At 35.6% G+C, this 16,615-nt stretch overlaps 4 protein-coding genes across 6 annotated transcripts; 3 read left to right on the top strand and 1 right to left on the bottom strand.

Annotated features, from left to right (window-relative positions):
* The first annotated feature begins 811 nt into the window (after positions 1-811).
* Positions 812-5,280, top strand: LOC104702790 (MADS-box protein SVP). Of its 2 annotated transcripts, none has more exons than XM_010418712.3 (9): positions 812-1,964; positions 2,974-3,052; positions 3,377-3,441; positions 3,538-3,637; positions 3,736-3,777; positions 3,874-3,915; positions 4,411-4,452; positions 4,547-4,698; positions 4,927-5,280. In XM_010418712.3, the coding sequence occupies exons 1-9, from the start codon at positions 1,783-1,785 to the stop codon at positions 4,943-4,945; spliced, it is 723 nt and encodes a 240-aa protein (XP_010417014.1). In that variant the 5' UTR covers positions 812-1,782; the 3' UTR covers positions 4,946-5,280. The 2 variants fall into 2 exon arrangements, with proteins under 2 accessions (XP_010417014.1, XP_010417013.1); XM_010418711.2 differs by having other exon boundaries at positions 1,084-1,964; positions 3,874-3,921.
* An 871-nt stretch (positions 5,281-6,151) lies between these two features.
* On the top strand, positions 6,152-10,023 carry LOC104702791 (protein NETWORKED 2D). 2 transcript variants are annotated; one of them, XM_087459603.1, is made up of 3 exons: positions 6,179-6,898; positions 7,061-9,735; positions 9,806-10,023. In XM_087459603.1, exons 1-2 carry the CDS (start codon positions 6,805-6,807, stop codon positions 9,733-9,735), a joined length of 2,769 nt encoding a protein of 922 aa, XP_087315729.1. In that variant the 5' UTR covers positions 6,179-6,804; the 3' UTR covers positions 9,806-10,023. The 2 variants fall into 2 exon arrangements, with proteins under 2 accessions (XP_010417015.2, XP_087315729.1); XM_010418713.3 differs by having other exon boundaries at positions 6,152-6,898; positions 7,061-10,023.
* Positions 10,024-10,263: 240 nt separating this feature from the next.
* LOC104702792 (nicotinamidase 1) lies at positions 10,264-11,866 on the bottom strand. Its single transcript, XM_010418714.3, has 5 exons — positions 11,469-11,866; positions 11,144-11,327; positions 10,911-11,044; positions 10,622-10,807; positions 10,264-10,506 (listed from the first exon to the last, which is right to left on the bottom strand). Exons 1-5 carry the CDS (start codon positions 11,616-11,618, stop codon positions 10,426-10,428), a joined length of 735 nt encoding a protein of 244 aa, XP_010417016.2. The 5' UTR covers positions 11,619-11,866; the 3' UTR covers positions 10,264-10,425.
* An 803-nt stretch (positions 11,867-12,669) lies between these two features.
* On the top strand, positions 12,670-14,450 carry LOC104702793 (UDP-glycosyltransferase 91A1). Its single transcript, XM_010418715.3, has one exon. It carries the CDS (start codon positions 12,875-12,877, stop codon positions 14,291-14,293), a length of 1,419 nt encoding a protein of 472 aa, XP_010417017.1. The 5' UTR covers positions 12,670-12,874; the 3' UTR covers positions 14,294-14,450.
* Positions 14,451-16,615: the final 2,165 nt, after the last annotated feature.

Here is a 16,615-nt window from a genome sequence, read left to right on the forward strand (position 1 = left end):
GTTCCAATCAGATTTTCTTGTGGCTACGTTCGGGGTCCCCTTGTAAATTTTGAGTGGTCGACACTGTTTTATTTTACTCTGCCTCGAGGGGTCCCCCTCCCATCTCTTCTCTGTTTCTTCGCATCAAGGAATGCTAAAACATTATTTATTTTGTTCAAAACCCTTTTTAATCTTCTTTTTCTTCTTTTAATAACGGTTATAGGATAAAGGATACGGAATGGTTGTGGCGATTTAAATCAATGTTAGGTTCGGGTCGATGACGTTAGTGTACTTTATATAAGTATAATAATGTAATACAAATGTTAAATCAGAAATAAACCCTTAATTATAGTTAAATAGTTACATATTCATTCAATTTATATTATAGATTTTTTTATTACTACATATTGTCCACGAATTTGGTAGATTATATTATGGACTATATGATTAGGATTGGAACAAGAACTCACCCAAAAAAAAAAAACATCACTCAAGAAACCCTCTTTTCTCTTTGAGAGCACAATTCTAACGACAATTTAATTGTGCCCACTATTGAGTTTTAGTAAATTTTCGAAAAATATTGCACTATCGGGAATTAACATCTTATCATATTTATTTTTTGTCATTTTTTATTTGGAAAAACAATGGCCGCAGACAAATTTATTTGGTTTTTTTATTTGGAAAAACAGTGGCCGCAGACAAATTTATTTGGTTATATATATATATATATATATATATATTGTAGATTGTCATTTTACACGAATTAATAATGTTTATATATAAACACCAAAAATAGTATATACATAGTTCATGGTATTTCTATTCTCATCATATATCCAAACTTTATAGCACTTGAAGAAGTCTTCAGAGTTTTTTTTTTTTTTGATCAAAAGGTCTTCAGAGTTTCTGGTTAGTTTTTTACAGCAAATGCCAAATACGACCAATTTAGTTACGAGAGTGTGTGTAAGTGACAAAGTGAGACAACTCATTTTATGCTTCCCTATAAAAAGAAATTCCCCACTGACCCAAACACACACACTTCTCTTCTCTCTCTCATCTCATTGGAGACTTATAAATTCTATTACCTCACCATATCCAATAACCACCACACAGCCACACACACACACACCAATATCCAAAAAAATAAATAACAATAATAACAATATACTACCTCTTTCTTTCCAAAAATAATCATTTAAGAAACCCCATCATCTTAAACTATTATTACTATTATTTTAATAATAAACCTCTCCCTGAAAATATCTTATCCTTCACCAATCAAAAACCTTCTCATGTCTTCTTCTCTCCTCGATATTTGAGGTGGAAATTTAAAATTTTTATATATTCCCTTGGCTTTTTTTTTCTTCCCTTAGGAGTTTTCCTTCTTTCTAAGTTTAGTTTTTATTTGATCCTCTCAATTTCTCTTGTTGGTTCATCAACAAACTAGATCTTAGTCCTCTCACAAAAGACTTGTTCCAAATCTTTCAAAAACTAGGGTTTTTACTGTCTTCAAATCATATTTATTCTTCTAAATTTAGCAAAAAGAACACGATTTACTTTCCATTTCAGTCGTCTTGTCACTCTCTCTCTCTTCTTTAAAGTCTCCCTTTTTAGCAAAAAAAAATCTCTCTCTCACAAATTTTTCCTCTGAGTTCTTCATCTCCTCCTCATCTCTTTCTTTGCTTTTATTTTTATCTTTCATAATCTCTCATTCTCGAATCTTGATCTACCCAAGATCGATCCTGAGGTTTTGGATCAATATCTAAGCTATCTTGCTTTTTAGGGTTTCCTTGTTGCTGTGTGATGGCGAGAGAAAAGATTCAGATCAGGAAGATCGACAACGCCACGGCGAGACAAGTGACGTTCTCGAAACGAAGAAGAGGGCTTTTCAAGAAAGCTGAAGAGCTCTCTGTTCTCTGCGACGCCGATGTTGCTCTCATCATCTTCTCTTCCACTGGAAAGCTCTTCGAGTTCTGTAGCTCCAGGTCTCTCTTTCTCTCTCTAAAATCTCTCTCATTAGATTTCTCAAAAGTCTTTTAAGGGATCTTGTCTAGATCCAAAGAAAAAAAAAACTTACGAGTTTTTCAGATGTATATGTGATACATAGAAGTTTACTGTATCAAAACCTTGTTGGACCACTAACTATGTATATATATTGTTATATTAATGACCAAAATGATGTTGATAAAGTGTTTTAGTAAACTCTGTATTTAGGAGAAGATAAGGTATCTAATTAGGGTAATAGTTAAGAAAATGTAAATCTTGATATATACATTTTTATAAAGGCTCTATACTATACTTTTTTCCTTGTGTTGCATTAGCATATATATAAATCTATGTATATAGATTTGTGGGATGATATGTGGAAGCCATCAGTGTCATATTTATTTAGAAATGTGGAGACCATATCATTAGGAATTTAGGATACTACATATGTGGATGTATAAAGGTTTCCCTTTGAAGAAGGTTTCCCTTTGAAGAAGTAATCAATAAAAGTAATATATTTTATATTTATGTTGGAATCTAATTAGTGTTGGGAAAAGTCTTATAGAGGTTTTGATTGTGTTTTTGATATTGGGAATCAAAATGACTTATCGTATTAGAAAGATACGAGTTTGGATTTTAGACCCACTAGTTATCATTTCAGTTCCTATCTTTTGGGACATACGTCGCACACACTCACAGATAAGTGTGAATATGTTACTAAAAATGATAAGTGTTCACTGTTTAACATGAAATAATGTATATGTTTCGAATTAAATGTGTTTTGTGGATTAGGTTTGTATCTTTTGCTTGTAGATTTTGGTTAATATATTGTCCATGTTTTTATATATATATATATATATATATTGTCAATATCCATAATATGGTTATTTATAATATACCTGATAATAATTAAAAAAAAAAAAAATTCCAACCACAATTAATAGAAGATAATTAACAGTCTTATATAATAAGATATTGATTGGAATGTGTTTGCATTATATAATGAAGCATGAAGGAAGTATTAGAGAGGCACAACTTGCAGTCAAAGAACTTGGAGAAGCTTGATCAGCCATCTCTTGAGTTACAGGTTAGCTACATTCTCGAACTCACCATACATGTTCTTTCAAATTAGAGTAGTACTCCGTTGAAGTACAAATAATTTTTTAGATAATTGTACTCATTTAATTATCTAGAATCTCTAAGACATTGTATTGATAATGACAAAGCATTCTGTTATTGCCTACGATTAATTAGAGTACATTTTAACATAAGGAAGTACTCGATCCATGTAGAAGTGATGAATGGATGCGAGGTTTCTAAGGATAGACATGTAGAATAGTCATGTGTAGAGGTTTGAGCTTTAGATTATTATGGATTTGATCAAGAGCTTACGTCAACGTTTATTTATTAGCTGGTTGAGAACAGTGACCACGCCCGAATGAGTAAAGAAATTGCGGACAAGAGCCACCGACTAAGGTACATATATATATATATATATATGTGTGTATTCTATAAATTTTTGAAGTAACTATCATTTTCTGACTATATCTGTTTATATGGTCATATAAATAGGCAAATGAGAGGAGAGGAACTTCAGGGGCTTAACATTGAAGATCTGCAACAGCTAGAGAAAGCCCTTGAAGCTGGTTTGACCCGCGTGATTGAAACAAAGGTTGTTACGGAAATTATATGAGACCATATTTAAGATTTCTCTAAAGCTCACAACTATGTAACTAATTACTATTACGAGTTGTTGTGTTTTCATTGCAGAGTGACAAGATTATGAATGAGATCAGCGAACTTCAAAGAAAGGTAACAATCAAAATAACGTGTAATCTTTACTTCTTGATTTCAAATAATTTTGGCAATTTTGGGAAGTGACGTTTTTTTATTGTTTGGGGTGTTTAGGGAGTGCAATTGATGGATGAGAACAAGCGGTTGAGGCAGCAAGTAAATGTCTCTATAACCCATATCGTTTTTTTTGTTTATGTTCAATTTACACATTCTCGAATTTTGAACTCGGTTTATGAATTACTAAGCTAGGACCCCAATCGTCTATAACTCATATCTTTGATTATAGTTTGAAAGAAGTGAATAAACCAGGTGACTAGCGCTGTTAAAAAGTCTCTAAATCTACTGGAAAACATGTAGCTTGGTAGTCCACTCGATCCCTAGGGTTCTAGAGGTTTTTGAGTGTGCATGGTTTTGGTTCCTTTTGTTGTGTATTTCATATTGTTTTTTTTTTTGGTTTTATGAAATATGAAAACGGATCTAATTCTTGTGTTATTCTTTTTGATATGTTTTGGTTGAGACTTCATGTCAAGATCTAGTGATTTAATTACTCAACGCGCAATTAGTAGTTCTGTAGGGAAAACACAAAATGCAAAGATTTGTTGACTTTTTTTTTTTTTTTTTTTCTCTGTTCTGGTTTTGTATTTTTTTCAGGGAACTCAACTAACGGAAGAGAACGAGCGACTTGGCATGCAAGTACGTACTTTGATACAGTTTTCGAATTTTGCAGTTATTGTTTTTTTCTTTGGTTTAGTGTTAAATTTGGAATATATGTTTGGTTACGGTGTAGATGTATAATAACGTGCATGAATCCGGTGTTGATGAAATGGAGAACGCCGCCGTGTATGAGGAAGGACACTCGTCAGAGTCTATTACGAACGCCGGGAACTCCAACGGAGCTCCTGTTGACTCCGAGAGCTCCGATACTTCCCTTAGACTCGGGTAATTAATTTATCTATTACCTTTTTTCGTTTTCTCGTTTAATGACTTAACAGTTTTTACATTATTTTCTGAAAATTAATTTATAAGATATAAAAGAGTATATGCACTCATTATCATATGTTGGGGCATCTATTTGCAATGCTAAAAATGAATGACCAAATCACCCAAAAACAAAAAAAAAAACAAAAAAGAAGAAGAAAACTGATTTAAATGTTTGGTGTGGTGCAGCTTACCATATGGTGGTTAGAGATGGAAACAATACAAAGAAGTTGATGGTGGAGTGAGGAGAGTGATGTAAATCTTTTTAACTCGGTAATAACACAAGAGACAGTATGTCTAAATAGTAAAAATGCTCTTATGTTTGTTTGAAGGTTTCCGTATGCGGAAAAGGTTTTCGTTTTTTTTTTTTTTTTTTTTTGTGGTTTTCACTATATATCATCTCTCTTCACTCTGCATTTTTGGTTTGTGACGTCGTTTGTCACAACCAAACTGTATCGACATGGTAAGTTAGAATATGAGATATTGTAGAACTTAGATAATCAATTTCTCCTTTTCTTAGTGGAAACTGAGGAATTTTGAAAAGTAGGCTATGATCTTGATTATAATACACATAGGTAAAAAAAATACGATAGTAAGAATGATTTTATCTATGAAATTGACAAAAAAAAAAAAAAACAACAACGTTGTAAAATAAAGAGCAGATTCACAATGTCGACACGCCAATGTCCTCATGAGTGGGCTTCTGTGGGTTCAAAACCGAATTTCTTGGTGTTGGGCTACAATGTTCACCGTCAAAGTCGCTAGCATCTGTGGTAGAGACAATTTGGGAATGTTGTGTACTAGTGTATCTATTAGAATCATCAACGTTGTAGATATACACTTGTTTTACTTTAAAAAAATAATTAGGAGGTCATAGGTCGAGGCTCATACATTTTCATATATTCGGGACATGTTTCAATAATTTGTGTTTATACCAACTCCCACACAATGTTGTGACATTTTAAAAAAAAGCTTTAGGCTATTGTTCCAACCGAGTGGGTGACCTCTCTATTTTATTTTGAGATTTAGTTTTGATGTTTATTTTTTTTTGCAATTATGTTTATTAGTACCATAAGATTCCATTAGGAGTTAAGCTTTTGGTATTAGAAGTAGGATCCTAATGTACTTTTACCGTATGGTGGTTTTTGAATGAATAAAAAACATAAGGAAAAAAAAAGGAATGGAAACAATAATGGTGTCATAAAAAAAGATTAAAATTCTTAACTTCAAGTTTTATGTGAGGTTTAAATTTGAGACTTTAGAGATCCTTCGGACTAGAGAAAGAAGGTAACTCGTCGGATCGCGACACACCGACCGACCACCTTTGACTGGTTCATCAAAAACGTGTCCGGTTTTATGGTTAAGCCGTCAAGATTCAATGATTTAAAGGCTTTAACAACTTTTTAGAAAAAACGGACCAAGACGACATTTTCACATTCCTCTTTTTTTTTCTCCATTAATTTAAATATTATGTTAATTCTCACTAAGATACTTTCTCAGTTTAATTAAATTAAAAGAAAATTTTATATTTCTGACATGTTCTTCTTCTGTGTAACGTATGGTATGGATACAGAAGAAGAATAATCGGAGAGAATGCTTCCGACTTCCTCCGACCACGACGCTGGCACTATAACATTGGTACACAACACACACATGACATTTGTAATGAAACTTTATTACCAAAAAAAAAATAAAAAAATAAAAAAAAATCTTTTTACCAAAATAAGACCGAGGTTTGCTCCCACCCATGATCTCTCCAAAAGCAGATTCATTTGTAGCACGTTCTTTCCTCAATTTCTGAATTTTTGATTTACAACCAAACTAGACCTTTAAAGTTTTCTTTTGTGGGTCTATCTAAATTTTTTCTCTTTCTTTCTCGGGAAATTTTCACATATTAAGATCTAGAGAGAGAGAGAGGGAGAGAGATAAAAAAGGGTTCACACACACACAAAAAAGTTCCAAGCTTTTTTCTTTTTTTTTTTTCTCTCTGTCTCTGTTTTTCTGGGAATTTGAATGAATAGGATCAGAAGAAGAAAAGAGCTGAGAAAAGATTAAAACTTTGCGACGATGCTGCAGAGAGCTGCGAGTAATGCGTATTCATGGTGGTGGGCGAGTCATATCCGTACCAAACAATCTAAATGGCTCGAACAAAACCTTCAAGGTCTCTCCTTTTTTTTTTTTTTTATCCCATCCATCTCTTTATATATATATATATATATGTGTGTGTTTGATCGTCTGGTTTTATAATAAAGTTGACATCTTTCTGATCTTTGATCTAAAAAGGATCTTTGTATAATTTTGAAAATATGATGGAATTTTACAGATATTGAGGAAAAGGTGCAATACGTGTTGAAGCTATTACAAGAAGATGGCGATTCGTTTGCGAAGCGTGCGGAGATGTATTACAAGAAGCGACCTGAGCTCATTAGCTTCGTTGAAGAATCTTACAGAGCTTACAGAGCTTTAGCTGAGCGTTATGATCATATCTCTACAGAGCTTCAAAACGCTAACACGACCATCGCCTCTGTTTTTCCTGACCAAGTCCCAAACTTTGCAATGGATGATGATGATGGTGACTCCATGTCTAAATTCTCCAAAAGATCATCGAATGCTTCTTCTGGTGCTAATGTCCCCAATGTTCCTAAATTGCCTGTTAAGGATTTGAAGACCGCTGTTAAAGTGGCTACAAAGAAGCTTCAGCCTAGGAAGTCTATGAAGTATACTGGTGGTTCTACCAATGTGGTTGTTAAGAGCTCGGGTTTGAGCAAGCCTGAGGCTATGGGGGAGATTGATAAGTTGCAGAAAGAGATTTTGTCCTTGCAGACGGAGAAGGAGTTTGTCAAGAGCTCTTACGAGATTGGTTTGTCTAAGTATTGGGAGTTTGAAAAAGGTATCAAGGAGAAACAAGAGAGGATCTGTGGTTTGCAGGATGAGTTTGGTGAGAGTGTTGCTATTGAAGACGATGAAGCTCGGAAACTGATGACCGAGACTGCGATTAAGTCATGTCAGGAGAAGCTAGTGGAGTTGCAGGAGAAGCAAGAGAGGTCTTATGAAGAAGCTAGAGAGGAGCATGTCAAGATTAAGGAGTCTAAAGAGAAGCTAAGATCTATGGCTAGCCAGTTTCTAGGTGACGAGAGTGCCTTTGCGAAAGACGATGGTGATGAGGTTAGAAGAACAGAAGAGTTGGAGCATGAGATCAAAGAGATGTCTAGGAAGAAGAAAGAGTTGGAATCTGTAAAAGAGAAGATTAGAGAACATTTTGAGTCTGGTGTGAATTCCTCGGACAATGCGACAGAGATGGCTGAGAAAGTCGATGAGCTCGTGAACAAAGTGATTACCTTGGAGAGTGCAGTTTCCTCGCAAACTGCTTTGATACAGAGACTAAGAAACGAGACCAACGGTCTCCAGACACAAATCAGTACTCTTGAAACCGACAAGGCGTTGTTAGCAGACGACAAGAGTGATCTGAGGAACAAGCTCAAGGAAATGGAGGAGAAACTCAAGGCATTGCAGGATTTTGACAGAAATGTTTTGGACAAGAGTAGCAATCTGCAGACATCTTTTGATGAAGCTTGTCATAATCTCGATAACCTCTCTGGTGGGAAGCTGCACGATGTGAAGCTAGAGAGCGAGTCTGATAACTTGACCATGAATATAGAACAGGATAAAGATTTGGAAGCTGAGGAGAGGAAATGTGATGTTAGTGAAGAGACAGAGGAACATCTAATGGCCAAGGAGAAGAAAGGAATAGCCGAGAAGAGTGTAAAATTTGAACAGACCCGCGATGCGACAATAGAAGCAGAAGATGCAACCATTTCAGAAGCTGTTTTGGAATCTACTGAAAAAGAAGATTCGGATTTAGAGAAGCAAGCTGCATCTGACAAGACAGATTCTGTTGTTGATAATGTTTTGGAGAAAGAAGCTGCATCTGATAAGACAGAGTCTGTTCCGGATAATGTTTTCGAGAAGCAGACATCTTCTAAAGAAGAGGATCAAAAGGAGCAAGATGAACCGGACTGGAAAGAGATGTTCATGAAGGGAATGGAAAATAGGGAAAAGCATTTGCTTACGGAGTACACAACTATTCTCAGGAACTACAAGGATATGAAGAAAACTTTGGATGACACGAAATCAAAGATGAAGACAGAGAACGCAACAAAAGATGATGAGATCAAGCTACTAAGAGAGAAGATGAGCCTCCTGCAGAAGGGTCTTGGAGACAGTAACGACTTGTTGGAAAACCAGATGTCAAACGACGACTATTCCATAGGGTTCATGGCTACAGAAAACGAGAACATGTCTCTGGTTGAGGAACAGTTCAGGTTGAATATTGATGAGCTTCTTGAAGAGAATTTGGATTTCTGGTTACGGTTCAGCACAGCATTTGGACAGATACAAAGCTACGACACTTCAATAGAAGATCTACAAGCCGAGATATCAAAGCTCGAGCAAAGGAAAAAGCAAGATGGAAGCAGCACAGCGAAATATGCACTGAGATCAGATGTTCGACCACTTTATGTACATTTGAGGGAAATAAACACAGACCTGGGTCTTTGGCTGGAGAAAGGTGCATCCTTGAAAGAGGAACTGAAATCTAGATTCGAGTCCTTGTGCAATATACAGGATGAGATAACAAAAGCCCTGAAAGCAAGTGCTGAAGACGATGATTTCAGATTCACGAGCTATCAAGCTGCTAAGTTTCAAGGTGAGGTGTTGAACATGAAGCAGGAAAACAACAAAGTGGCAGACGAGTTACAGGCCGGGTTAGATCACATCACCATGCTTCAATTCGAGGTTGACAAGACTCTAGGAAAGCTGAGCGAGGAGTTTGCTCTAACAGGTTCAAAGAAATCTGATCTTGATCTCCAGCATTCGGATAGTCGCTCAAGAGTGCCCTTAAGGTCATTCATCTTTGGCTCCAAACAGAAGAGAGCAAAGCCATCCATATTCTCCTGCATGCATCCCTCACTATATAGAAAGATGAAGACTTCTACATAGGTAACATTTACATAATATATACTACATGCCATCCAGAGAGTTAATTGATTCATATACTGTAATTTATCAGATTCATGGAGGATTTGCGAGATTGAAACAATAGTTTTGTGTGTTGTTTTTTTTTATATCCTTTTTTGAGTATTGTAGATTGATTGTTCACAGTTTGTAACTGGTGAAGCAAGAGGAATGTCTTCAGGCTTTTTACATTTTATTTTTCTTCATAAAAGTTTGTATGTTCAGAACCATTACAAGAAAACAGAGTTTGTAATTTTATGTATTTTTCCATCATGGCACAAAATTAGACAATAGTTTTCCAACAATCTTACGAGAAATGCTAGGACTGTAAGAGCCATTATGTCCCACTAAACCCAAGAGTATACTCAGACTGAACTTTTCATTCTGAAACAGTAACGCAATAGATGATTTTCAGAGAAGGCAACAGTTCTGCAACAATCCAATGAGAGACTATACTAAGAGCCATTAGTTCTCAAAAACTCTGTGTGAAACTAAAATCAGACAGACATTTCATTTAGACAGATGAGAAATCATATTATTTGCATTCTGAAACAGTTACACGAGTTGATTTCATCAGAAAACAAGCTTCATAACCAATTTTACAAGAAAAAAAGAGGCATACTCAATAAATTACTGAAAAGAAATGTTATGTTTTTATATACGAGATAGTGTATTTTAAGTCTCGAATGAAATTTCAGAGACTACCTTAGCCCCTCTTCCTTTAGCCATGTATAGACCTACATGGTGCATCAAATCCTGACACGGAGAAAAGAATTACAACAGAAGAATAAGAAGATGAACCAATTCAAAAGTGTCAAGTCACTAGAAAAAAATGCTGAATTTAGAAGCATCAAACCCTTTCTAATAATACCTGCGGATGAGCCTGAGCGCCTTTGATGTCTTTAGCAACATGAAGAGGAAGGTCAAAAGTAGCACAGCCACGCGAATACACCACCACATCTTCTAGAGGACTAAGAACACCGTGGTTTCGAGCAGAGAGCGCAGCAGCCACAAAATCAAACACACATATGTCCGTACATATACCTACAACCAGAATCTTTAGATCCCCCAAACAGAGTTGAGTTCAAGTAAGTTGAAGATATGTCTAAAAAACTTGTTCAACATAACTAAACAGATCATCAAGAAAAAGAAAAACTTACAACTTTGATCTGTGTTTCCTTAACCCAATCAACAAAAACACTAGAACCATCTTTCTCCATCGAACCCACAAACCCATTAACACAATCCTTCCTCCTAAGAGTGACACAATCCTCACTTTCAAGCCACTGGAGAGCTGATTCATTAGCCAGAAGAAGAAGAAATCAAGACAAAGTCTTAAACTAGTTAATAGAATCCTAACCAAAAAAAAGACATTGAAAGAGCTAAAGAGTACCAGGAACAAGTTTAGATTCCTCAGTTCCTATAATACAATGAGGAGGATAAGGGACCTCAGGTATATCAGGATGATGAGAGTCAATAAACGCAAAAACCGGCCAATTCCGATCACAGAAGTCTCTAGCAAGCTTTGCACTTTCCTCTACCATCTTCGATATCTGTTCATTAGGCTGTGTTGGAGCCTGCAAAAAAAGTCAAAACAACTTAGACTGAGGGAAAGCAAAATATCACAAACACTTGGGAAGACATTAAGAAACAACTCAAAGTTACAAACTTTAGATCAGATTAAAGAAAGATCAAAAGAGTTTATTAATAAACCAAACCATATTGCCTGAGCCAACTGTGCAGAAGCCATTAACAACGTCAACGATGACAAGACCAACGCTCGAGTCTCGATTCAAAACAAGAGATTCTTTTTCGTCCAGTGGAATCTCCTTCTTCAGATGATCTAGTATCGTTTCATAATTCGCCATATCGATACGGGTCTACGTCTAGAAGAGGCGATTGAGAAAACTGAGATCAAAATTGTCTAAAGTAGAAGAGACATATGAAACAAGTTGGTCTTGGTCGTTTGTTTCGTCTGTAAGGATAATATTTAGATATTATTAATAATGTTGCTATTGCAATTGACTAATATCTTTCGATTTCCTAGGAAAAAAATTAAGGAGGACTATATATGATTAATCCCTTCACGATTTTCTTAAATAGTCAAGGGTCCTTCTTACAGCCTGAGTGACTATGACAAACTTTTAAAGGCAAAGATGTATATGAAACCAAAGAATATCTCCGCATCACAATCGATGCTTCATGCATGGTTAGCTTTTGGAACGGAAAGAGTGAAATTTGTATGTACCAAATATGTTAATAATGGTGACTGGAGGTGATTTCTTTGGTTGCCCATAGATACTCCTGTAACTGTCGAATTTGTGAGTAAATCCGCTGTTGTTATTGCGTTTTTGTGTTAGTTTGGGGAGAAGCTGTAAACGCCTTATAAGAAGGTTTCTAAAATTGATCTCTGTTAGAGTTTGTTCGTGGCAACTAGGATGGGATTCCAACTCTTTGGAATTGTGGAAATCATGCAAATTTTTAAGTTTAGTATTTTGGAATCGGTGTTTTTTTTTTTTTGTTTTGTTTTGAATTTACATTTTTTATTTAACTATTTTGTTGTTATCTGTTTATTTTATAAATTTTGGTATTTTCTGCTCCTTTTATTCCTCATAACTTCAGTCACAAATTTAAAAATAGTATAAAACATCACCTTTTATTAAAAAAATGTTAAAAACAAAAAAAAAAAGTAAAATGTGGGTAATATTGTTTACCGTATACGGTATACTGTAATTAAATATGGTACTGTTTTTTTTTTTTGGTCAATAAATATGTTAATGTTATGAACTTATGATAGTCAAGCGGTGACTTTGACAAACTTGTAAAAAGACAAAGATAGAGATGGAACAAAGCTCCACGTGGCAATCAATGTTTCCATGTAATGGTTAGCTTTTGGCCACATATATGGTTCCATATTTGAAAATTCTACTTTTAGTATACACCACACATCTTACCATCCTAACTTAATCCCAGCTGTTCATCTTACCTACGAAGGGAGATTACATTCTATTTTCACAGTCAAATATAATAATAAACTTATTCTGTAAGCAAAAAAAAAAATATCTTTCCGCTTTTTCTATAAAACAAGACTTCAGTTCTGTAGTCCGATTATAACAAAGTAACAATGACAGACTTGACAGACAACAACAATGGAGATGGAACAAAGCTCCACGTGGCCATGTTGCCATGGTTAGCCTTTGGTCACATGGTTCCATATTTTGAGCTCTCTAAGCTCATCGCTCAAAAGGGTCACACCGTCTCTTTCATCTCCACTCCACGTAACATCGACCGCCTCCTCCCACGGTTGCCGAAGAATCTCTCCTCTGCCATTAACTTCGTCAGGCTCCCACTTCCCGTCGTCGGCGACAACAAACTCCCAGAGGACGGCGAAGCCACCACCGACGTCCCTTTTGAACTCATCTCTTACTTGAAGATCGCTTTCGACGGGTTGAAATCTCCGGTGACGGAGTTTCTTGAATCTTCCAAACCAGACTGGGTTCTTCAAGATTTCGCGGCGTACTGGCTTCCTCCGATCTCTCGCCGCCTCGGAATCAAGACCGGTTTCTTAAGCGCTTTCAACGGCGCCACTCTCGGGATTCTGAAACCGCCGGGGTTCGAAGAGTACCGCACTTGTCCGGCGGATTTCATGAAGCCGCCTAAGTGGGTTCCGTTCGAAACTCCGGTGGCTTTCAAGTTATTCGAGTGCCGGTACATTTTTCATGGATTCATGGCGGAGACCACCGAAGGAAATGTCCCCGACATCCACCGTGTCGGCGGCGTGATCGACGGCTGTGACGCCATCTTCGTACGGAGCTGTTACGAGTACGAAGCTGAGTGGCTAGGAATGATACAAGATCTTCACCGTAAACCGGTTATCCCGGTGGGAGTCTTACCACCTAAAATGGAAGAAAAGTTCGAAGACACCGACACGTGGCTGACTGTTAAGAAGTGGTTGGACTCACGGAAAGCTAAATCCGTTGTCTACATAGCTTTCGGTTCAGAAGCTAAACCGAGTCAAACGGAGCTGAATGCGATCGCTCTCGGTTTAGAGCTTTCCGGTTTACCTTTCTTCTGGGTGTTAAAGACTCGTCGTGGTCCGTGGGATACCGAACCGGTCGAGCTTCCGGAAGGATTCGAAGAGCGCACGGCGGATAGAGGAATGGTGTGGAGAGGTTGGGTTGAGCAATTGAGAACATTGAGCCATGAGTCGATCGGTGTGGTTCTGACTCATCCCGGTTGGGGAACAGTAATTGAAGCTATTCGGTTTTCTAAACCGATGGCAATGCTGGTTTTTGTGTACGACCAAGGATTAAATGCAAGAGTCATCGAGCAGAAGAAAATTGGGTATATGATCCCTCGGGATGAGACAGAAGGTTTCTTTACCAAAGAAAGTGTTGCCAAGTCACTAAAACTGGTCATGGAGGAAGAAGAAGGGAAGGTTTATAGAGAGAATGTGAAGGACATGAAGGGAGTGTTTGGAGACATGGATAGACAAGATCGTTATGTGGACTCATTCTTGGATTATCTTGTTGCTCATCGTTAATTTTGAGCATGCATGGAGTCTTTGATCCAAATGGCAGGGTCCGTTGAATGAATATTGATAACGATTTGTTCTAGTGTTGTTAAGATGAGCAATGAATATTATTATATTATCATGTTTTTAAATGGTCCAAGTTTTATTAATGCTGAATGTTATGACTTATGAAGGGTACTACATATAGACTGTCAAGTATATTGAAACCAGATCAGTGGTAAAAGAACTGTCCAATTTGATTTTGATATGGATCGGACCACAATTCGTGATATATCAAAGCCGCACTAGTTTATCTTCCATTTCGTTTTCATCAAGACCAACGTAACTTGTCATTTCAAAGTGCACCTATAATTCATTCGAATCACCAATTGTGGTATCAAAGACTATATATAAAAAAGAATGTTCATCCTCACCACCTCCATCTCCACATTCAAGTTATTCTTCCAAAAATGTTTTATTTGGTGTCTCTTTTTAAAATGTCTTCTTCGATTACCTAATTTCAAAAATATTTCTTCATTATTAAATCTGAAAAATTTATTAAGTTTTATAAGATTTATAGGATACTTCTGGATGCCATTGGGAAACTAAATCCAAGTATTTGTAAGGTTTTATAAAGTATTTATAAGATATTTGTAAGGTATTTATTTTGGTCTAACTAATCGCTGAAAGCCGGTCCAATGTAATTCAATGCTTACAGCAAAGTAAAATGTGATGTCTTAATTTTTTTTTGTGCTTGTAAAGAAAAAAAAATTTAATTAGTTTCTTAACAAAATTGAAAAAATAAAAATATGACCAAAAAAAAACTAGATTTTAGAATGAGAAAAAAACATAGAAACAAAAAGAATTCAAATCAAAACATAAACACCAGTTTATTATCACGTGAGATAAGAAGATAAATGAACAAAGATTGAATGAAGATAAAAGAGAAACTGATTCAAAAATGGTTGAGAAGACTCAGAAGAGACAGCCAAATTTTGTAAAAAGTTTAAGGTGATTGCCAATGGCGATGGAAGTAAGATAGGTGAGACGTCGCTTAAAACAGCTAACTGGTATGACTCGAACCACCAAAGTGAGATACAGAAGCAAGACACCTAACAACTACACTACCGCATACTTCTTGAACTGATACACTATAATCTGCTGATTAAAGCAGCTGCTTGTTGGGCTTTTGCTCCGGGCCGACCATGGAGCGCTAGCTGCTAATCAAACAGTTGGAATGGATCTAACGGAAAAAAAAAAAAAATTAGAGATTAATCGGAATTACGTCTTTGACAAAGATGTCAACTCTTGGATAAGGGTATCTTCCAAATTTTATTTCAGTTCCCTTCTTCGGTAATGGTTTGACGTCTCTGGAATATACTATCGACAATTCTTCAAGGTTTTTTATGATAAATGTGAAGAAAATTTCAACCTTATGATGGTTTGAGAAATATTCAAGACATTTCTAAACATACTATACTATTGCCTTGGTGAATTTTTTGACATATCTGGAAATCTTGGAACTATTTATTTTTAAATAATTTTCGTAAAGGTCCTTCCAAAGTGGCGCTTCAAATTCAATCAGATACAAGTGAGTGGTGGAAAACTACAAATACTAATTGTATTCTCTCTTCTTCACACGCAAACAATTATGATCTTTCTTGGACTCGACCTCCTACAATTTTAGTAGAATGCAATTATGATATTGGGTTTAATGCTCGTACACATCAGGTCATAAGAAGTTAGATCTTACGATTTTGTTAAGAAGTGTTGGGTTTCTGTTAGACTACGCTCGACACATTAGGCTGAAGGTGAAACTTTACTTTTTTTCTATGCAACAATCATGGTCTAAGGATTCTATTGCGGTTTAATTTGAAGGCGATTGTGAAGTTTTGATATGTTTTTATTTTCTTTTAGATAAAAGAATGATCATATTTGTTTTCTTATCAATATAAAAAACAATTACAATAGTAAATAAAATAAAATAAGAAGAAAATAGAATATTTATTTCTGGACAGAAAAAATCCGTCGCGCCCTATATATGTCATGTATATTTTATTTCATAACCATGATTTAAATAATAATTTATCCATTTGATATTTTTTATTTTAGTCCAACCGATAAGAAATAGGTAGAAGATTCGGATGGGATACTCGTACTTCATGTATTTTTTGTTTGAATATTTAATTTTTACAAATTAGTGGACATTATACAAAATTTTCTTTATATTTCTCCAAAGTTATCTATCAAACATAAAATAGATAATTTTCCTGTGAACACAGTTCTTTATTAATTGTATATATTTGCCTCTGAGTTATACATATATTTATTCTATTTTAAATGACATTTCAT

The sequence above is a fragment of the Camelina sativa genome, chromosome 7 (genome assembly GCF_030686135.1).
Source record: "Camelina sativa cultivar CO46 ecotype springtype chromosome 7, ASM3068613v1".
In the NCBI taxonomy this organism is placed as follows: domain Eukaryota; kingdom Viridiplantae; phylum Streptophyta; class Magnoliopsida; order Brassicales; family Brassicaceae; genus Camelina; species Camelina sativa.

What these genes read in the sequence shown, in the direction of transcription:
- LOC104702792 (XM_010418714.3), bottom strand. Translation starts at nt 11,618, where the DNA reads ATGGCGAATTATGAAACGATACTAGATCATCTGAAGAAGGAGATTCCA. An exon ending in CAGTTGGCTCAGGCAATATG is followed by an intron (nt 11,328 to 11,468) that starts GTTTGGTTTATT and finishes CTTTTTTTGCAG; the next exon opens with GCTCCAACACAGCCTAATGA. An exon ending in AGGAAACACAGATCAAAGTT is followed by an intron (nt 10,808 to 10,910) that starts GTAAGTTTTTCT and finishes GGGGATCTAAAG; the next exon opens with ATTCTGGTTGTAGGTATATG.
- LOC104702790 (XM_010418711.2), top strand. Translation starts at nt 1,783, where the DNA reads ATGGCGAGAGAAAAGATTCAGATCAGGAAGATCGACAACGCCACGGCG. An exon ending in AGCCATCTCTTGAGTTACAG is followed by an intron (nt 3,053 to 3,376) that starts GTTAGCTACATT and finishes TTTATTTATTAG; the next exon opens with CTGGTTGAGAACAGTGACCA. An exon ending in ACGAGCGACTTGGCATGCAA is followed by an intron (nt 4,453 to 4,546) that starts GTACGTACTTTG and finishes GTTACGGTGTAG; the next exon opens with ATGTATAATAACGTGCATGA.
- LOC104702791 (XM_010418713.3), top strand. Translation starts at nt 6,805, where the DNA reads ATGCTGCAGAGAGCTGCGAGTAATGCGTATTCATGGTGGTGGGCGAGT. An exon ending in GCTCGAACAAAACCTTCAAG is followed by an intron (nt 6,899 to 7,060) that starts GTCTCTCCTTTT and finishes GGAATTTTACAG; the next exon opens with ATATTGAGGAAAAGGTGCAA.
- LOC104702793 (XM_010418715.3), top strand. Translation starts at nt 12,875, where the DNA reads ATGACAGACTTGACAGACAACAACAATGGAGATGGAACAAAGCTCCAC.